The 23081-nt window shown below is 41.1% G+C and overlaps 1 protein-coding gene across 1 annotated transcript; it reads right to left on the minus strand.

Moving 5' to 3' along the window:
* Positions 1-259: 259 nt before the first annotated feature.
* On the minus strand, positions 260-5029 carry mpc1 (mitochondrial pyruvate carrier 1). The gene is made up of 5 exons (XM_037752967.1): positions 4842-5029; positions 3296-3299; positions 3050-3146; positions 2588-2720; positions 260-1090 (listed from the first exon to the last, which is right to left on the minus strand). Exons 1-5 carry the CDS (start codon positions 4910-4912, stop codon positions 1066-1068), a joined length of 330 nt encoding a protein of 109 aa, XP_037608895.1. The 5' UTR covers positions 4913-5029; the 3' UTR covers positions 260-1065.
* Positions 5030-23081: the final 18052 nt, after the last annotated feature.

Raw genomic sequence — 23081 nt, forward strand, 5'->3', positions numbered from 1 at the left:
ATATACACCTATAGAATGGCACAATTTGAAATGAATGGCTGTTCAGTGTTTTAGTGCATTAGGTTGCAGAGCAAATTGTTGAGTGTAAACACGGCGTAGCAGCTTCCTTGACATTACCATGGTGAAATATCTGACATTGTAAAGAACACCTGATCCCTAACAATTAACATGGAACAGGACAAACAAGAATCAAATGAGAACTGCAACTACAACGCTGAACTTAATGAAAAACAATCAAATAAATCACTCACTTGCTGAATTGTGTTGACGTTGGTTATAGCCAGTTTATTTGAACAAACCCAGACATTCAAATCATTAATCAGGGAAATGTAATGTGAATTATACAATGACAATAAATTAATGTGAATGACATATGACAGCAACACACAGTACATTTGGTCAGCACTGACAGAAGCAGCTTGTCTTATTTATTATACCGTCATAAAACCATGCCACTCTATTTTCACAACAAACAAAAAGCTTAGCTTTCTTTGTCCTCTGCATTTAAATAAAGGTCAATGAATGACAATCCATATGCTTTGCAAGTGATAATTTTCCATGGTGTGGACATATTTGCACAAACTAAACTCAGGCTAAGTTCTCTATTAAATATCATTAATATTTAAATTACTAAGCAGCTAAGAAAGTTAAACAATATTAATGGTGATGACCTAAAATGAGATGATTGGTGAATAATGATTGCTTTAGCCTAGTTTGAACGTGTTTAACAGTCAGTGTGCAAGGCAGCTAACTGTCAGGCTGGTTAGCTGAGTGTACATTCAGCCACATTATATTTTTGTGCGTTTAAATTGATTATAGCAGAAATCTAAAAAGAAAAAAAAAACTTAATTCATGGAGGAAAAGCATCTGCTTTGTTTCTGTTTGTGTGGTAAAAAGTGACTAAAACTTGAGGAGGATCAATCATAGTAACATCAGGTTAAAAATGGTTCAAGTGCCACAGTTTCAATGATTTGGTAAGTTTGTGTTTAGATGCATTAGTTTTGATGTCCAGGTTCGCTGTTGGAGTAGCATGGTGCCACGTTCTGCATCTGCTTCACTCTGCCACTAAGATTTCCTCTTCTTCTCCATGCTGTAACAACATTGAAAACAGTAAGAGTGAATACAATTCTGTTTTATTTATCTTAATTTTAAAGATTATTTCAGTTATTTTTAACCTATATCTTATTATCCTAAATCTCAGTATCATATTAAGCGCTGAAGGCATGTCACTCTGAGTGTCACTTTGATAACATTGCTCAATGATGAAATGATGAACTGGGTCAAAAGTCATGGTGGCAAAATAAGGACCAGGTTGAAAATAACTGGAAAGACAACTGTTTTCATCATCATCATCATCATCATCATCATCATCATCATCATCATCATCATCATCATCATCATCACAAATAACATGAAAAAAAGAAAAAAGGATAACATGACACAAACCTGAACACACAAGCTGCATGACAAAGTAAATGGCATAAATAGTAGCCCGCTAAGCCGCCTTCATAACATCACTAATATTTCTTAAGCATTGCATAGAAGCTAAAGTGGAATTATGACCAACAGGATGGGATTTTTCTATGGACACTAGACCAACTAGAAATATATGATTTTTTCTGCCCAACAGCGTTTCATGATACATGACTCGTTCACAATGAAAACAAAATCACAGCTTAGAATATTGTGTATGTAGAGATCATCTTTAAAGGTCCAGTGTGTAGGATCTGGCGGTATCTAGCGGTGAGTTGAGGAGATGGCAACCAACTGAAGCCTCTCCCCTGTGCCAAGCGCGTTGGAGAGCTACGGTGCGTAGAGAGTGTGTGTACGTGGGAAGTGAGTGTTGAAGCAAGAGAGAGAGAGCGGCGGCGGCGACGACAGGTGCGAGTAACATTATCAACCCCGGTTCAAGCAGGAAAAGTTAACAGAGTTTGGTTTGTCTGTTCTGGGCTACTGTTGAAACATTGCGATGCAACATGGCGAACTCCGTAGAGAGGACCCGCTCCCTATGTAGCTATAAACAGCTCATTCTAACGTAACAAAAACACAACACTTCTTAGTTTCAGGTGATTGTACACTAACAAAAACATACTTATTAATATAATATTTTATTTCTGACAATAGATCCGCCTAAATGTTACACACTGGTCCTTTAAAGTTATCATTTATTCTTTTGGTACCCTTTCCTCCTTGGTATAGTTGAAGACTGTATTTGTTTTCCTCTTCTTGTCCCCTGGCTAATGGACTCTAGATGTGCTGTGAGGGCACACAGAGGCCCTCTTTTCTCGGGCATGTGTGTTTGGACATTACATAATTACATGGGGAGAGCATGCATGTTTCATGTTAATGCGTGATCAGCGCATGGCTGTTTGCCAATTGGTCAGAATGATGGTAGCTTTGAATAAGTTAAGAAAGCTGACCAATGAAAAAGGGTTTCTTTGTCTTGGAGAAAAGTAAATAACCTGACATGTGTTAAGGTATTATGTCTCCTAATGGCAATTATGTTCTTTAACTTCAACATCAGTGTTTTGTGTGTGTTTACTCAAAATGTTTTAAGTGTTACAGAACGATTCTCCAATACACTTACTTGTATTTGATGAGACGACTTCCCTGGATTAGCTGTGCTGTCTCATTGGTCACATGGCAAGCAAACAGTAGCCAGTTGCGTGGCTGCACCTTGTAGGCGAACCTCATGAAGAGCAGTGAATAGCAGGACAGAGCTGAGAGGAGGGAGAAAACACACAGGCAATAGTTTATTACAGCACTGTCTTCTTATAAACCACCTACTGCTGTGCACAAATGTGTCATACATATGGATATTAAGCATCTAAATTATATTTATATCAATAAATATAAAGTGACTAACAAGAATTGCCGCTGTACTTTAAAGAATATCTTATTTCAAAGTAACCTTGAGATAAAGTAGAAATGACAAACCTAACCCTAACAAAGTTAACTAGTAAAGGATGGGGGTATTGTGTGTGCTCTTCATGTGCACATCTGGGTTTATCAGTACATGTGTACATGTGTACATGTGTGTGTGTCATACCGAAGGTCATCCTGCCGCTGATAATCTCAGGGCTCTTCTTCATATCTGTGATGGCGGCTATAGGAAGACCCCAGTTGGCTATGGGACCCCAGAAATGCTGTACAGACACACAGAAAATACGTGGGAGAAAAAAACATGACAGTAAAGATTTGAAAACGATGCATCTATATTAGGTACAAGACAAACAGGAAGATAGACATAAACCAGACATATAATAACAGACGGACAGAGAGTTTGAGTACTTACCGTGCTGTTGAACAGGTTTTATTTTTCAGGGCCACATAAAAGAGAAGAGAACATACATACAGATAAGTCATACTGATATGAGCTAGGGGACCTAAGAAAATAGGCCACGGGTCTGTTTCAGGCAATTCACAAATAAACTAGTACAATAAAGAGCTCAGGTCCTGCTGGGAGTAAAATCACCTGCTTTATCTTGAGATAACATTTTACTACCTAGATGAAAATATTTAAATACGTTTACAGTCAACTGTCTACCACAGTATTCATAGCACATGCTAAAGGTAGACTTATTGGTGTATTCTGTACACAATGACAAAACAAACACACAAGAAGTGCATTGCTCTGTCAGAAAGCCAAAGAAATACCAGAGCTGGTGCCAAAGGCCATACATAATATGTGCCCCACCCACATATGCATTTGTTGGACTTTCTACTGGTTTTTCAAGATATTACAGACAAAGCTCTTCAAGAAATATAACCCATAGATAATGAAGTTGACCAATGTAAACAAAGATGGCCTCTTGCATCACGGTGTGAAGTGAGAAATAGACTGCTGTATTCATTGATGGTTTTCATTAAGAATGTTATGACAACAAAAAACTATCCTTCAGTACAGATACACACAATTATTCCACAAGGCAGGCTGCTGCAGGTTGTTTACTTTACCAAGATCCAAAACCAAATCAGGTCAAAGTACAGCAATATACAGAGCAATGCAAGAATGGAATTCACTCCCAAATCATTTTACACAACAAAATGATATATATGGTTTTAAAAAAACACTAAAAGAGCATTACTTAACAAGAAACTTTAGTAATTAATACGTATTCTTGGGTGTGTAAGGGTATTATGGGCGTTCCATGTTGTCACCATGTAAACTATGTGGACACCAGGAAGAATAGCTGCTATGCAAAAGCTAATGGGGATCTTAATAAACAAACAAACAAACAAACAAACAAACGGTGTCATAACTTAAGTCTTTACTCTAAAATCCAAGCTGCTAATCTGTGGCAAGTGCACACACCACCACCACCACCACCACCAGGACATCAGGTACACATTAACCAACACCTTGACAGCATGTCAAGAGGTCATCAAAGTGGTTCTCTCTGCTTGCATCTGTCTCTAAAGTTAGATTTGACACATCATTTTAAAGCACAACCCCTGTTCAGAGCCTCTCACAAGTTACGACCCACTTTCAAGTATCCCACTTTAAATGTAGTTTAGTTAAAACAATTTTATAAAACAAGTTCATCCACATTCATCTCTCTATTTACAGCCAACCTCCTAAACGGGGGGAACAGGTAAACTGAGTGCTATCCTACAATTGCCCTTGAAAACCAGCTGAGAACAGACAGAAACGATATCAATTAAACACATATTAACACACACATTGTTGAAAATAGTCATGGGGTTATATTAGAATAACAATCTGGACAAATAAGGACAGTAAAGTCAGCCGGATGTTATAAACATTAGCTAACGTCATGGAGCTGAAGTCTCTTTAGCATGAGAGCTAATAATAGAAACATCTATCATTATATACAAACCTCATCAGATAGTCCCTGAAGTCTTTGCTCCTCAGGTGGTCGACAGCTTTCCGTGCCAGTGTCCCTGCCATGGTTAAACGTTGAGCTGCTGTCTGATCTGGTTGAGAAGGAGAAACACTCTTCGTGTTGAAGGGCGACTGAGAACCACTGAAAGCTCAGAGGACGACTGGTACGCTTTACGAGCATAACATTGGCGCTTTACGACACTGTCGCAATTACGCAGCGCAACCACTAGTGATGGGAATTAAGGCTGTATTCGAAACCGCATACTATACTAGTAGTACGTACTAAATACCCGGATGACGTACTGATTTGGAAAAATTCTCCAGTATGCATCGGACCAGTCTATCTCGCCTACTGTATCCCACAATGCAAAGCGCCGGAACAGCACAGGCTACCGGTACAAAAACAGCAGCCAGAAGCTGCTCGTTTTTTACGTTTTTTGTAGCCATTTCAACACTAAATTCACTTCTGAAAGTTTTTGAGGCGAGAAATCAACTGTGTAGATTATTAATATCGGCAGTTTTACGAAGTTAGATGGCGAATCGAACATTTGTTCCACCGTTGTCGGAGTTTAGAAGCTCCACAGAATACCGTGACAGCCAGCGAGCGCCTGCCCGGGTCGCTGCCAGCAAGCCGGGTAGTCACGCTCAGAGACCGCTATGAGCTGCTGGAGCTCACTCCGGTCTCGTAGACAAGAGGCTTTTATTTCCTTGTTGATGGATAGTTTGTTTAAATATCACAACACAGATGTCCATTATAAATTAACAGGAACCTGTGTTTATTTGCCTTTTTTCGAGTTAAAAAGCTCCACAATCGCCCGCGGGCGTAGCTCGCTGGAGAGCCGGCCAGTGACGCTCACAGAGCGGCTGCAGAGCAGCAGAGTGGCGAGGGAAAGAGCAGCTTCTGACGGGGCAGAGAGATTCCTGCTGAGACAACGTGACACTTTTTTAACATTTCTCTAATATCTGGAGGGAGATCAGTCCTTTTGCTGTAACTGAAAAAGCAGTTTGAGTAAAGTAAATGTTGTGGATGAATGTTTTATATTTCCCGTCTCTCCTCGTTGATGATCCTGTTTGTCAGACTTCATTATGAGCTGTCAGAATAAATAGTTTAAACCTGCAGTATCTTATAAAGTAAACAAGCATAACATAAACAACAAAATCAAAGTTGTATTTTTTGATAATATTGTAATAGTGGTACAAGTTAGTTTTTTTGTCCTGTGCTTTAAGAGCTGGTTTTAAGGCTTAAGCCTCGTCTAGCATACTGCTAAATACATCACTTTAACTGTCACATACTACATACTACCCAGGAACGCAGTATGCAGTATGTACTGCATACTGCATACTGCGCTCCTGAGTAGTATGCAGTATGTGGTTTCGAATACAGCCTAAGTCTCTTTTAAGTGAGCCGGTTCATTTGGCTCAGCTCACCAAGAAGAACCGGCTCTTTCGGCTCCCAAACGGCTCTTCGTTTTACCACTTCTGCCTTTTATAATTCAGCCAAATTTAGCGCTGTTTTGACCTATGATTAGTATGTGTGCACATATATCACTTAAAGGGACTGTTTGTAACTTTTTAAGCGTATAAATGTAGCGGGTCGGCACACATGCGCGTTCGCATATGCGCGCTCGCGTGTGGCCGGAGCCTCGTCTCCGCTGCCTGCTTACCCTCATGGTACGTGTCCACAGGGGCGTTTTTTATCGCGAGGCGACGCGACGCTTCCCAACATTGGATGCTTGGTGGGCTGTCCCTAGAAACAAGGCACTCGGCTCCTGATTGGACGAATGCTTTCCCGCTGTTGGCTGCTGCTTCAAACCGGAACCAGTATGGAGGCTCGTTTGGAAACTTTCTTCTCTTATTTCACGAAAATAGTTCACCGAAATGTGTTTCTGAAAACATTTGAGGCGAGAAATAAGCCATGCAGTTGCTGAATATGTCTTTATTTTGGATCGACAACGTTTATTTTAAAAGATCTTTGGGAGTTTCAAGAGGCGGCGAGTCGCGTCGGACGCCCGTGATTTGCATAAAGTAGCCAGGACTTCAACTTTATGCAAATGAGGAGCGGGCTTCCTGCATGCCTAGTCTCTCGAATCGCGACGCCACGCTACCGGAATGCATTGCGCGGCTGCTTGCATAGACAATGAATGGGGAGCGTGGAAAGCACGGAGCCTGTGGACACGTACCATTACTCAGACAGATCGCGCGTTCTCGCGTACTCGCTCCACCTCTACTAGACGTGAACGCGCGCTCACTCCACACTGCAGAAGAGTTAGTTTAGCTCTGAGAATATCTAGTGAATGCACAGGGGACGTTTGTGCAGAAATAAATGCTGCAGCTCCTCCAGACCAACAGAGGTTTTCCGTGTCTTGTGAAGTAACGGGGCTCCTCCACGTGTTACGTTGTCATCTCGTTACTGACCGGGTACCGGTGTATCTACGGCTGCCGGCTGCGGTCGGGAGGCGATAACGTAACTCGTTGAGGAGCCCCGCTGCCTGAGCCTGCGCTGAGGCAGGATAAGCAAACACAGTATCAGCAGTGATTCATGGAGAGATCTTTGTCTGGTCAGCTAACATTACTGCCAAGCAGCTGAAATATAGAGTGATATTGTGGTTTTAGCTGACGTGTGTCGCCTCACTGTTTTGAGCGATGCTCGTTCAGGTATATTTAGAGCGAGCAAGCGCGAGCTCAACGCTGACTTTCGTTGATTTCAAGGCCACAGGTGTCGCTGTTAAGCAGCATTTCTGAAAGTTACAAATAGTCCCTTTAAGTTATTCAATATAATAATACTAAACCGTGTAATTTCCAGAATAACATAATTTTACATGCTGCTTCGTTTCCGACCGTCATTCATCTTGTCTGCTATTCGCGCATCACACTCCTCTCTCTCTTTCTCTCCTCCTCTCTCTCCTGCTCTGTACCTGTAGACCGCCAGTGCGCCGTGCACCACCGCCCCTCCCTGCTTGATCGTATGATCCTTGTCTGTCATCACCTGATTGGTTGCACGGACGTCATTAACACAACATTCAGTCACAGTCAGTGACTGCCTTGAATTAAGTAAAGAAAAAGGAAGAAAAAAAAAAAAACGGCTCTCGGACAGGAGCTGGCTCTTATCGTTCACTTAAAAGAGCCGGTTTAAAGAGCCGGCTCTTTAAGCTGGCTCTTTAAACCGGCTCGTTCGCGACCGACACATCACTAGCAACCACAGCATGGAGAACCATGTGGGAACCACCATAGAACCAAAGCATCTGCCTGTATTGAAAAAAAAAGATGAGATTAGATCAGAAATTTGTTATGAAGCAGTACACCAATAAGATTAAGGCTTTAAGACAGATGGGAAGAAGGAGTGTAGTTACCCTGCACTATACTCATTTTTCACAGTCTCTTCTGCACTAAATTCACTTTTTTGAATAGTCCTGTATCACAGCGGTTACTCTGCACTATATTCAGTTTTAACAGTTTTCTTCATCTCCTTGTATTTTTATATCTGGTATATTTTTTTGTACTTTGTACTTTGCACTTCTAACTTTTTTACTGCCTTTTTACTAACATGTTTTGCACTATTGAACTGTGATGCTGGAAACTTGAATTTCCCTTGGGATCAATAAAGTTACTATCTATCTATCTATCTATCTATCTATCTATCTATCTATCTATCTATCTATGTTGAACAAAGGGAGCAATGTGCAGGATGAAACCAATGTTGTTGTTGTTATTGTTGTTTTACTTTCTTCCTTTACAACAAAGCAATACAAAAAAACAGCCCCAAAAAAACATCCATATTTTACACCATTGGTTCCCAACCACAGTCTCTATAGTCTATGGTTTGGATCCCCACTAGAGGGCGCCAAAGCTTCACGCCCTGACACTTGATTTTAAGGTATAAGGACAGTGAAGACCTGAACACAAGCTATATTCACAGAGCCATCCCTCTCTAGTAAACAGCCTCATCCTGCATTAGAAAAGTACACAGTTAAAACAACCAAAGAGCTTCTCCCTTTGGTGCTGGAATGTGACTACCATGCGATTGTAATCTCTGATCATGCTCCCCTTAAACTGAAGCTTAATCTACCAACCTCAAAAAACGCTTACAGACCATGGAATTCTTTAAGAAATTTTCAAATCAATTGACTCCAATTTTAAACTCTGTATATAACGACTCCCTGTCAGCTGGCTCACTGCCTGAAACATTACGACAAGCTACCATATCACTTATTCTGAAAAAAGGCAAAAATCAACAGGAATGTGGTTCCTACCGTCCTATTTCCTTGATCAATGTGGACAGCAAAATCCTGGCAAAAATGATTGCTCGCCGTCTTGAAACAGTCCTCCCAACCATAATCTCTCCTGACCAGACGGGCTTTGTAAAAAATCAACTGTCCTCTTTCAACATCAGGCGCTTATACGATATAATTTATGGTCCCTCTCCACCCAACGAACCGGAAGTGGTGATATCTCTAGATGCCGAAAAGGCTTTTGATCGGGTGGAGTGGGACTATTTATTTTGTACTCTTGAGAGATTCGGATTTTGACCAAATTTTTTGTCGTGGATTAAAATTCTATATAGTTCACCAATGGCAGCAGTGCGTACTAATAATAATATATCACCTCCTTTTCAACTAACACGAGGGACGAGACAGGGGTGTCCTCTGTCCCCCCTTCTTTTTGTGATTACGATTGACCCGTTGGCTATAGCTTTGCGTAGCAATAAGGATATTAAAGGTATTACAAGGGCAGGGTTGGAACATAACATCTCGCTATACGCAGACGATATGCTACTCTATCTGTCTGACCCACCCTCCTCTCTTCCTGCAGCTTTTAATCTCTTAATTGAATTTGGCAAAGTTTCTGGCTATAAAGTAAATACACAAAAAAGTGAATTGATGCCCATAAATTTGGCAGCAAGAGACTCCCTGTTTATTCGTACTGTGCCGTTTAAAGTGTGCATGGACAAAATTAAATATCTTGGTGTGTGGGTCACATACAATTTTAAAGACCTCTTCTCAGCAAACTTCCCTCCTTTCCTGTCCTCTCTCAAGGAGGATATTAATCGTTGGGATCTGCTACCCTTATCTCTGGCAGGTAGAATTAACGCTATAAAGATGAACTTATTGCCTAAACTTCTTTATATGTTTCAGTCTATACCAGTCTTCTTAACTAAAACATTTTTCATTTCCCTGGATAGAAAGCTTTCTTCTTTCATTTGGAGTAAGAAGAATCCACGTATACGCAAAGCTATACTACAGAGACCTCGGCAGCAGGGAGGGCTTAGTCTGCCAAACTTTCAGTTCTACTATTATGCAGCAAATATCAAATTTATTTCCTATTGGATGGAAGGAACTGAAGTAACAGCTGTGCCTGAATGGCTAATACTAGAGATAGACTCTTGTAAGAACACCTCATTACTTGCCTTATTATGCTCTAGCCTGCCATACTCAGAGCCTATTACTAAATATCTTGTCTTAACTCCCTTAAAAATCAGTGGGAGGGGGACCTTGGTATTGTTATTTCAGATACTATCTGGTCAAAGATGATGAGGGGAATATACTCATCTTCCATATGTATGAGACATACTGTCATGCAGTTTAAAATTTTCCACCGACTGCACTGGACCAAAGTTAAACTATCCCAATTCAAATCCGATATAGACCCCATGTGTGACCGCTGCAAGCAGAACCAGGCCACTCTAATTCACATGTTTTGGGATTGTCCTAAACTATCTAATTTTTGGCAATTAATTTTCAATATGCTTTCCAAAAACTACCGATAAATTCTTAGAACCATCAGCCTGTCTTGCTTTGTTTGGGGTGGTACCACAAAATTTTACATTAAACAACAATAAACTAAACCTTCTATCTTTTGCTACGCTGGTGGCCAGACGACAAATTTTGATTAGATGGAAGGATTGCAACCCTCCAACATTTGCACAATGGCTCAGAGACATGTTATATTTTATTAAGTTGGAGAAAATTAGGTATACTATCAAAGGGTCAGCTGAGAAGTTTTCATTGATCTGGCAACCTTTTCTTAGTCACGTTGACTCTTTAGACTCAGATAACTTTGTGGCTGATTCAAATTTGATGTATGTGTGTGTATGTATGTGTGTATGTATGTACGTATATGTATGTACATATATTTATGTGTATGTATATGTATGTGTATATATATGTATATGGATATTTGACCAGGAATATTTCAAAGGAAAAGTGCCCTAAATGACAGGGTGTAATGTCCTAGACCTCTATCAATTTATCATGATTTATGTTTATGTATTATTATTATTATTTTTTTTATTTATTTATCTATGTATTTATATTCATTTTTGTACACTTTATATATATATATTTTTTTTTCTGAGTGCCCTCTGGGTATTGTCATGGGTAGGGGGTGGGTGGGATATATACCAGTCCAAACATGTTTGTGCAATGGATTGTAAGAGTTGTATTAGCAAAATGTATAAATAATGTTTAAAAAAACAAAACAACCAAAGAGCTAATAGAACAATGGCCAAGCATCAGGGAGAAGAAAACACTGAATTTGTCAAAAAGAAGCTTATTATTAAGTATGTATGCTGGTTAAATAATAATAAAAAAAACATACATAGTAGAGTACAAATACATAATAGCCTACAGTCAGAGAATTGTAATAAAAGTTCCTAAAAATAACAGGAAAACTAATTGCTGATGCAAAATTCACAGGAAATAATCTGCAAAATTCGTCCAAATAGCTCGTTTTGCACAAACTTCCTGCAGTTATTGCATTGTCTATTTGGGTTAATTGTACACTTTATATCAGTCTGTACTGTTATGCATTGAATATGTCACTTAATCAGGGGTCGTCAGTTTACTCAATGAAAGAAAAGGGGTTCCTTAAACCTGCAGGAGGCAATATATTTTTGGCATCATTGGGCAAAACTTCCATAATAACCTTTCAGCATATTGTAATTCAATAGACCTTTGCACCTCCTCATGTCTCTGTTTTCAGGCTTTAAAAATCTAGCCTGTGACGGAAGACTTTGGCCAATCACAGGTCATTTCAGAGAGAAAGTGTTCCTATTGGCTGTGCTCTGGCTGGTGGGCGGTGCTTGGTATTTCTTTAACAGATCTCAACGTGGCTGCTGGGTCACAAACTTCCAAATTTTATAGCTAAACAGTACACTACAAGATGTTTCTGAAAACATTTGAGGCGAGAAATAGGCATTACAGTAACATAATATTGATTCATATTAGATCAGCGCTGCCTAGTTTGACCGTTTGATCAGAGTTCACGAGTGATTGAGAGCTGCTCAGAGACGGCAGACTCCAGCTCGGCTCTGATTGGCTGTTTTCCTCCGGTCTGTGAAATCTTGCAGATGCCATTAGGAACACCGGAGGACACAGAGGAACATGATTTTTTTTCAGATTACCTGCTTCATGCACAACTGTCAGGATATAGTGAGCTTTTTATAAAAATAACCTTCTTTTAATCATATTTACTCCATTTATACCCTCTGCTGCTTTAATATTCTCTTTGTTATATTTCTCTGCATGCTTATAAAATATTTCAATAGCTTTTAAAATTATAATCTTCTTTTTATGGTGACTATACAGCATTTAACATCTGTCCAGGGACTACAGATGAAAAACAGCCTCTGATGTATTTACAACAATGTTTTCATGGTATGTCTCAGTTGTATAAACCAATAAATACATATATGAAAATAATTTCAACCCATAAACCTACATAAAAAAGTAAAATCTATATGAATAAAGGAGTACAAGCTCTTGAATGAATGAGTGTCATTTTTGTATGAGACATTACACTGATACTGTTTTATATTATGGGATGAAGATAACTTCATTGTAAGGTTTGCACTATTTTCCTGTTGAACCATCAGCAATAGCATGATATTTAAGACAATAGAACATTTAGCCTTACATAACAATGAGGAGTACAAAAGGGTCAATTGTTCATACCAAAAGACGTTTCATAAAAATAACTTTTTTTAATCATATTTGTTCCATTTCTACCCACTGCAGCTTTAAGGGAAGAAGGTTGCTGTTTTAGGTCACTATTTGTTCTTCATTTTGTTCTTCCCATTCACAGTCTGTGAGAGGAAAACCAGAACCATGTAAAAGTTATTCTCAAATGGTCTTCAGTACACGACGTATAGGCCTAGCTGGTGTAAAGTGGTGGATATATCACAAACCATTGGAGTCCATTAAGTCCACTCAAATCCATTTATTAATGTTCATGTTCAAGTCCAAATTTAAATGTAAAATTAAAGCTGCAAGCAGCGATGAACGGGCCCTCGCCCTTGCGGGCACGTCTGGGGAACGCGCACGTCAGGGAACTCGCTGTCGTGGCACGTATATGTCTTCAGGCCAGGACTATTATCAAGCTTGAGAAGTTTGGGGCAGCTGGAACTAGGTAAAGGCAAGTAACAAAAGCCTCCTGTGTTAAGGCGAACTTTCGAAATTCACCTATGACATCATCGTTCGAGCGATCAAAATTTCCTTCGCAATTTAGCATCACAGTACATTCAGGGTTATACCACCCAAATTTCACGCGAATCCAATGAACTCTCTAGGAGGAGTTCGTAAAAGTATGCATAAATTACATAAAAACGCACAAAATCCAATATGGCCGACTTCCGGGTGGGCGGAGCTAATGAAACCCAATTAGTAATATGTCTGAAATAAGTAGCAGGATGTGCCTACCAAATTTGGGGCAGATCGGAAAATGTATAATCAATTTACAACAATTTCCTGTTTCCTGTAGGGGGCGCTATGACTTTCACTCATAAATGCACATATATGTCTTCAGGCCTGGTCTCTTATCCAGCTTGAAAAGTTTGAGGCAGCTCAGTCCATGTAAAGTCAAGTAACAACAGCCTACTGTGTCATGGCGAACTTTCAAAATTCACGTATGACATCATCGTTCAAGCGATCAAAATTTGCTTCGCAATTTAGCATCACTGTAGATCCAGGGTTATACCACCCAAATTTCACGCGAATCTGATGAACTCTCTAGGAGGAGTTCGTAAAAGTATGCATAAAATACATAAATGACATGAAAAACGACAAATTTCAATATGGCCGACTTCCTGAAGGGCAGAGCTAATGAAACCCAATTAGGAATATGTTTCAAATAATGAGTGGGATATGCATACCAAATTTGGGGAAGATTGGACAATGTATAATCAATTTATAACAATTTCCTGTTTCCTGTAGGGGGCGCTATGATTTTCACTTTTAATGTCACATATATGTCTTCAGGCCTGGACTATTATCGAGCTTGTGAAGTTTGGGGCAGATGGGACTAGGTAAAGTCAAGTAAAAACAGCCTACTGTGTCATGGCGAACCATAAATATTCACGTACGACATCACCGTTCGAGCGATCAAAATTTCCTTCGCAATTTAGAATCACAGTAGTTTTAGGGTTATACCACCCAAATTTCACGCGAATCCGAAGAACTCTCTAGGAGGAGTTCGTAAAAGTATGCATAAAATACATAAATGACACGAAAAACACAAAATTCAATATGGCCGACTTCCGGGTGGGCGGAGCTAATGAAACACAATTAGGAATATGTTACAAATAATGAGTGGGATATGCATACCAAATTTCATGAATATCGGATCAACTTTGACCAAACTATGGCCTTCCACGCGTTAGGGGGCGCTAGAGAGCCCGCTAAACACACTGAACCTAATGGCTGTACATTTACATAAAGTTCACAGGTGTCCATCATATTTCCAAGTTTCATGCGATTCCGAGTACCTCAAGGTATGTTCCATATCTAAAAGACATAAGGGGGCGCTAGAGAGCCAACGTGCCACGCCCAAGTAAAATTTCACCACTAAAATAAAGTAATTATGAGTTTGGATGTGCGTGTAAAGTTTCATAATTTTTTGGGCATCCTAAAGTCCTAAAACATGTGTTCGTAAATTTTAAAATCACGCAGGAAGTCCAACATGGCTGACTTCCTGTTCGCCGAAAAAATCTCAAAAATATTTAATCCAGGTACGAGGGCGTGAGTTATGACATACTTGAATTTCGTGAAGATCGAAGAAATTTTCTCTGAAAAACTGCCTACATTAGGGGGCGCTATCTCGCCCCCTGGAGACACCCGAGCCGGGTCACTACAGAAACATTGAATTTCGCGCCACGTCTGACGCATATTCCACTTTTGGTGAGTTTTTGGGGATGGGAAAAGGTCCCAAAAACGCGATCTCCCTGCGGAAAAAGAATAATAATAATAATAATAATAATAATAATAATAATAATAATAATAATAATACTTAGAAAAACAATAGGTTTCCTCGCACTTCGTGCCAGGACACCGTTGGGGTCCTGGCACTTTCGTGCTCGGGCCCTAATTAAAGCTGCAAGCAGCGATGAACGGGCCCTCGCCCCCGCGGGCACGTCTGGGTAACGCGCACGTCGGGATACCCGCTGTCGTGCATTCCCGTGAAAGTCGGAAACTGCACGCAACAGTTAGAGTGAATTTTCTGCTTGGAGCATCTGGCGCTGGAAATGAACTGTGAGAATATGTGGGGCGTCCTTTAAAGCACTTCTATGAGGGTGGCTGGCAGTATACAACCATTTCCTGTTGTCAGTAGGTGGCGCTATGACTTTCACTCATAATACCACGTATATGTCTTCAGGCCTGGACTCTTATAAAACATGTCAAATTTGGGGAAGATTGGACAATGTATAGTCAATTTACAACAATTTCCTGTTTCCTGTAGGGGGCGCTATGACTTTCACTCATAATTGCATATATATGTCTTCAGGCCTGGACTATTATCCAGCTTGTGAAATTTGGGGCAGATCGGACTATGTAAAGTCAAGTTACAACAGCCTCCTGTGTCATGGCGAAACATCAAAATTCGCCCCGCCGCCACAAGAACGCCGTTTCACGAAAACACAAAAGCTTCACAATTTAGCATCGTGAAGGTGTTGAGATTCTGCTGCCCAACTTTGAGATGGATCGCTTGAATCCTCTAGGAGGAGTATCGCAAAGTTCCATACCTAAAAAGTGACAAAATGGCGTCTTCGCACATGACGTATGACATCACCGTGCGAGCGATCAAAAATCCCTTCGCAATTTAGCATCACAGTAGTGGGTGGATTATACCACTCAAATTTGACGCGGATCCGATAAACGCTCTAGGAGGAGTTCGTAAAAGTATGCATAAAATACATGAAAAACGCACAAAAATTCAATATGGCCGACTTCCCGTTGGGCGGAGCTAATGAAACCCGATGAGGAATATGTCTGAAATAATGAGGTGGATGTGCCAACCAAATTTCATGAATATCGGATCAACTTTGTCCAAACTATGGCCTTCCACGCGTTAGGGGGCGCTATAGAGCCGGCTAAACACGCTAAGCCCAATCGCTGTAGATTCACGTAAAATTTACAGGTGTCCATCATTTTGCCAAGTTTCATGAGTTTTCGAGTATCCCAAGGGTGTCAAAGGCATGTTCAAAGGCTAAAAGACATAAGGGGGCGCTAGAGAGCCAACATGCCACGCCCAAGCAAAATTTCACCACTAAATCAAAGTAATTACTAGTTTGGATGTGCGTGTAAAGTTTCATGAGTTTTTGTGCAACCTAAAGTCCTCAAACATGTGTTCGTAAATTTTAAAATCACGCGGGAAGTCCAACATGGCTGACTTCCTGTTGGCCGAAAAAATCTCGAAAATATTTAATCCGGGTATGAGGATGTGAGCAATGACATACTTGAATTTCGTGAAGATCGGAGTAACTTTTTCTTACAGCCTGCCATCATTAGGGGGCGCTATGGAGCCCTGCTGGAGACACCCGAGCCCAATCACTACAGAACTTTGCAATTTTCGCGACTTCTGGTGCATATTCCAATTTTCATGAGTTTTTGGGGATGGAAAAGGTCCCGAAAACGCGATCTCGCAGCAGAAAAATAATAATAATACTTAGAAAAACAATAGGTTTCCTTGCACTTCGTGCCAGGACACCGTTGGGGTCCTGGCACTTTCGTGCTCGGGCCCTAATAATAATACTTAGAAAAACAATAGGTTTTCCTTGCACTTTCGTGCCAGGACACCGTTGGGGTCCTGGCACTTTCGTGCTCGGGCCCTAATTAAAGTTGCAAGCAGCGTTGAACGGGCCCTCGCCCCTTTGCGCATGCCGGGGGTACCCGCTGCCGTGCATTTCCATGAAAGTCGGACACTGCACGCAACAGTTAGAGAGTATTTTCTGCGTGGAGCGCGTGGCACTGTAAATGACCTGTTGAGAACCTGTGGGGCATCCTTAAAAGGCACTTCTATGAGGGTGGGTGGCAGTATACAACAATTTCTTGTTGCCAGTAGGTGGCGCTATCACCATAACTCAATAATGGAACGTATATGTCTTCAGGCCGGGACTCTTATCCAGCTTGTGAAGTTTGGGGCAGATTGGAATATGTAGGGTCAAGTTACAACAGCCTCCTGTGTCATGTCGTATGCCTCGAATGGTTGAGGTTAGGTTAGGTCGTCTGGCAGCGAGTCTCACGAGAGTTTTTGCAGATCTCAGATCAAATTTCGCAATTTACAGGCTCCCTTCTAGTCGCTAGTATGGAAGCGGAAAATCAGGGCTGAAGTCGAGTAGAGTGAACTTGCTATAACCAAACTGCCAATCACTGGGCATTTTCATAATGTAGTAATCACATTTAGTACCAACTCGAAGGGACTGGAAGATCTATACTCATTTGTTGTTTTTTGTTGTACATCTGAACACTTCAAACTCTGTATAAGCTGAACCTGTTTGTCCTCTGAACACCCACACAGGTGTTGTCAGTTATTCCGGCTGAACAAGAATGATAAGAATGCCCAAACAGGTGCAATAAAAGCTGACAGGAGACTCAGGAAGCTGTCAAGAAATTACAGTGAGCAGAGATCTAATCAGCCAAATAAACTGAAAACACCTGTGTGGGTGTTCATAGCTTTTAACGCAGGGTGCAGAACCCTCGGAACCTCCTCCACTGTCACCTCTCTGTTGTCAGTGTCATTCCTACACCCAGACTGAGGTGTAGGAATTTGTGGTGTAGAGACTACAGGTAAAAGAAATGCACTGCACCTTTTTTTATTAGCTTCTGGTGCCTGTAATTTCAGATATTGTACTGGCATCACCTATAATCATGATTAAAAGAATATCAGTATGTCATTTGGTACCCCGTTACATTCATGAAGTCAAAACTGCAGCTACTGGTGACAAAGTTAAGAGCGAAAAACAACAACGTTACTGGGTGAGCGATCTAATCGACGTGAACGTCAGAGTTTGGGTGTGTCCCATTTTCACGCATGGGAAAAGATGCTGTAAAGACAAACTTATTGTCTGTGTTATTTATTGGTTTTGATGTGAATTATTCACACTCTACGGTGTTGACTACATTAAGTCAGAAAGATTAGTGACATGGTTTGATTTGATTAAAACCTGATTCTATTGAGCAGGTTCCTCAGGCACGGCTCAACAATAAGGATTGCTCACATGCAAGTATAATGCCACATTGGGCTTGTAAATCTAACAACTTCGTGTTTCCTTTAGGTGGCGCTATGACTATCACTCATAATTGAACGTATACGTCTTGATGCTGGGACTCTTATAAAACATGTCAAATTTGGGGAAGATTGGACAATGTATAGTCAATTTACAACAACTTCCTGTTTCCTGTAGGGGGCGCTATGACTTTCACTCATAATACCACATATATGTCTTCAGGCCTGGACTATTATCCAGCTTATGAAGTTTGGAGCAGATTGGACTATGTAAAGTGTGTTGTTGCGTGCCATTTTTGGTATGATGTTCTTCAGAACAGAACTGGTTGAACGATATTTACCAGAAACAAAAAAGACTTTCTGTTCCAGCACGTCATTCATGATTGTCACACCTTCACACATTCACTCAGCTGCTAAACTTCACATTAAATGAGGTATTTTCTGAATGTAGTTTGGTCTGATGCTTCTGTGTTGGCAGTCTGCTGAAACATCGTGGTTAACGTGAGACGCATTCCTGTCCTGATTGGACCAGTCCGACCATATTCCAGAACAGTTAACAATAAACCTTCAGACTGACGGAAACCACCTGGACCTGGACCTGGTCCAAGATGTGGTGCTGGAACTGGTCCAAGACCTGGTCCTGGACCTGAGTTTTCTTAAACATGTGATCAGTCTAACATATTAAAATATGACACATTTATGTTGGAAATGTGATGAATGGTGGTAATAATATTTTCAATTGATGATTTACATGTGATCTAATTTATTCTGGGTTTAGACTAGATTTAGTTGCCCCAAATTTCTCAGTTATGATGAGGGTCCAGTCCTGAGGACATGTACATGCAATTCATAGTTTTCAGACACGTGACACGCGCCGCTAACTGGAGGGCAAAACAATGGACCAAGATGGCGGCTCACAGTGAATTATCCGTAGCAGGGAAGCACAAGCCTGTCAACTTTCCATCTGTTCAAAGCCACGAATATTTAGATCATCTATCAACATCAGAAAAACAAAGATACGAGCACAAACTACAAAAAAGTGACAAAATGGCGTCTTCTCACATGACGTATGACATCACCGTTCGAGCGATCAAAAATTCCTTCACAATTTATCATCACAGTAGTTTGAGGGTTATACTACCCAAATTTCACGCGAATCCGATGAACTCTCTAGGAGGAGTTCGTAAAAGTATGCATAAGATACATAAATTACATGAAAAACATCAAATTCAATATGGCCGACTTCCGGGTGGGCGGAGCTAATGCAACCCGATGAGGAATATGTTTCAAATAATGAGTGGAATATGCATACCAGGTTTCATGAATATAGGAACAACTTTGACCAAACTACGGCCTAAAGTGAAGTTACAACAGCATCCTGTGTCTTGGCGAAACATCAAAATTCGCCACGCCGCCACAAGAACGCAGTTTCACGAAAACACAAAAGCTTCGCAATTTAGTATCATGAAGGTGTTGAGATTCTGCTGCCCGACTTTGAGATGGATCGCTTGTATCCTCTAAGAGGAGTATCACAAAGTTTCATACCTAAAAAGTGACAAAATGGCGTCTTCGCACATGACGTATGACATCACCATTTGAGCGATCAAAAATTCCTTCGCAATTTACCATCACAGTTGTGGGAGGGTTATACCACCCAAATTTGACGTGGATCCGATAAACTCTCTAGGAGGAGTTCGTAAAAGTATGCATAAAATACATGAAAAACGCACATATTCCAATATGGCCGACTTCCCGGTGGGCGGAGCTAATGAAACCCGATGAGGAATATGTCTGAAATAATGAGCAGGATGTGCCTACCAAATTTCATGAATATAGGATCAACTTTGACCAAACTATGGCCTTCCACGCGTTAGGGGGCGCTATAGAGCCGGCTAAACATGCTGAACCCAATAACTGTACATTTACATAAAGTTCACAGGTGTCCATCATTTTGCCAAGTTTCATGAGTTTTCGAGTACCTCAAAGTATGTTCAAAACCTAAAAGACATAAGGGGGCGCTAGAGAGCCAACACGCCACGCCCAAGCAAAATTTCATGACTAAATCAAAGTAATTATGAGTTTGGATGTTCGTGTAAAGTTTCATGAGTTTTTGTGCATCCTAAAGTCTTCAAACATATGTTCGTAAATTTTAAAATCACGCAGGAAATCCAAGTTGGCTGACTTCCTGTTGGCCGAAAAAATCTCAAAAATATTTAGCACGAACTTCAAGACGTATGCAATTACATACTTGAGTTTCGTGAAGATCGAAGAAACTTTCCCTGAAAGACTGCCTACATTAGGGGGCGCTATCTCGCCCCCTGGACACACCCGAGCCGGGTCACTCCAGAACATTGGAGTTCGCGCCACTTCTGACGCATAGTCCACTTATGGTGAGTTTTTGGGGATGGGAAAGGTCCCAAAAAGGCAATCTCCGCGCGGAAAAAGAATAATAATACTTCGAAAAACAATAGGTTTCCTTGCACTTTCGTGCCAGGACGCCGTTGGGTCCTGGCACTTTCGTGCTCGGGCCCTAATTAAAGCTGCAAGCAGCGATGAACGGGCCCTCGCCCTTGCGGGCACGTTTGGGGAACGGGCACGTCGGGGCACGTACATGTCTTCAGGCCAAGATTCTTTTAAAACATGTCAAATTTGGGGAAGATTGGACAATACATGGTCAATTTACTACAACTTCCTGTTGCTAGTAGGGGGCGCTATGACTATCACGCATAATACCATGTATATGTCTTCAGGACGGGTCTCTTAAAAAATATGTCAAATTTGGGGAAGATTGGACAATAAATAGTCAATTTACAACAACTTCCTGTTTCCTGTAGGGGGCGCTATGACTTTCACTCATAATTGCATATATATGTCTTCAGGCCTGGACTATTATCCAGCTTGTGAAATTTGGGGCAGATCGGACTATGTAAAGTCAAGTTACAACAGCCTCCTGTGTCATGGCGAAACATCAAAATGCGCCGCGCTGCCACAAGAACGCCGTTTCACGAAAACACAAAAGCTTCGCAATTTAGCATCGTGAAAGTGTTCAGATTCTGCTGCCCAACTTTGAGATGGATCGCTTGAATCCTCTAGGAGGAGTATCGCAAAGTTCCATACCTAAAAAGTGACAAAATGGCGTCTTCGCACATGACGTATGACATCACCGTGCGAGCGATCAAAAATCCCTTCGCAATTTAGCATCACAGTAGTGGGTGGATTATACCACCCAAATTTGACGCGGATCCGATAAACGCTCTAGGAGGAGTTCGTAAAAGTATGCATAAAATACATGAAAAACGCACATATTCCAATATGGCCGACTTCCGGGTGGGCGGAGCTAATGAATCCCAATTAGGAATATGTTTCAAATAGTGAGTGGGATATGCATACCAAATTTCATGAATATCGGATCAACTTTGACCAAACTATGGCCTTCCACGCGTTAGGGGGCGCTAGAGAGCCCGCTAAACACACTGAACCTAATGGCTGTACATTTACATAAAGTTCACAGGTGTCCATCATATTGCCAAGTTTCATGCGATTCCGAGTACCTCAAGGTATGTTCCATATCTAAAAGACATAAGGGGGCGCTAGAGAGCCAACGTGCCACGCCCAAGTAAAATTTCACCACTAAAATAAAGTAATTATGAGTTTGGATGTGCGTGTAAAGTTTCATAATTTTTTGGGCATCCTAAAGTCCTAAAACATGTGTTCGTAAATTTTAAAATCACGCAGGAAGTCCAACATGGCTGACTTCCTGTTGGCTGAAAAAATCTCGAAAATATTTAATCCAGGTATGAGGGCGTGAGCAATGACATACTTGATTTTCGTGAAGATCGAAGAAACTTTCTCTGAAAAAGTGTCTACATTAGGGGGCGCTATCTCGCCCCCTGGAGACACCCGAGCCGGGTCACTACAGAACATTGAATTTCGCGCCACTTCTGACGCATATTCCACTTATGGTGAGTTTTTGGGGATGGGAAAGGTCCCAAAAACGCGATCTCCCGGCAGAAAAAGAATAATAATTAAAGCTGCAAGCAGCGATGAACGGGCCCTCGCCCCCGCGGGCACGTCTGGGGAATGCGCACGTCGGGGTACCCGCTGTCGTTCATTCCCGTGAAAGTCGGAAACTGCACGCAACAGTTAGAGTGAATTTTCTACTTGGAGCATGTGGCGCTGGAAATGAACTGTGAGAACATGTGGGGCATCCTTTAAAGCACTTCTATGAGGGTGGCTGGCAGTATACGACCATTTCCTGTTGTCAGTAGGTGGCGCTATGACTTTCACTCATAATACCACGTATATGTCTTCAGGCCTGGACTCTTATAAAACATGTCAAATTTGGGGAAGATTGGACAATGTATAGTCAATTTACAACAACTTCCTCTTTCCTGTAGAGGGCGCTATGACTATCACACATAATACCATGTATATGTCTTCAGGCTGGGACCCTTATAAAACATGTCAAGTTTGGGGAAGATTGGACAATGTATAGTCAATTTACAACAATTTCCTGTTTCCTGTAGGGGGCGCTATGACTTTCACTCATAATGGCACATATATGTCTTCAGGCCTGGACTATTATCCAGCTTGTGAAATTTGGGGCAGATCGGACTATGTAAAGTCAAGTTACAACAGCCTCCTGTGTCATGGCGAAACATGAAAATTCGCCGCGCCGCCACAAGAACGCCGTTTCACGAAAACACAAAAGCGTCGCAATTTATCATCGTGATGGTGTTGA

This window comes from Sebastes umbrosus, chromosome 2 (assembly GCF_015220745.1).
Source record: "Sebastes umbrosus isolate fSebUmb1 chromosome 2, fSebUmb1.pri, whole genome shotgun sequence".
NCBI classification, from domain to species: Eukaryota; Metazoa; Chordata; class Actinopteri; order Perciformes; family Sebastidae; genus Sebastes; species Sebastes umbrosus.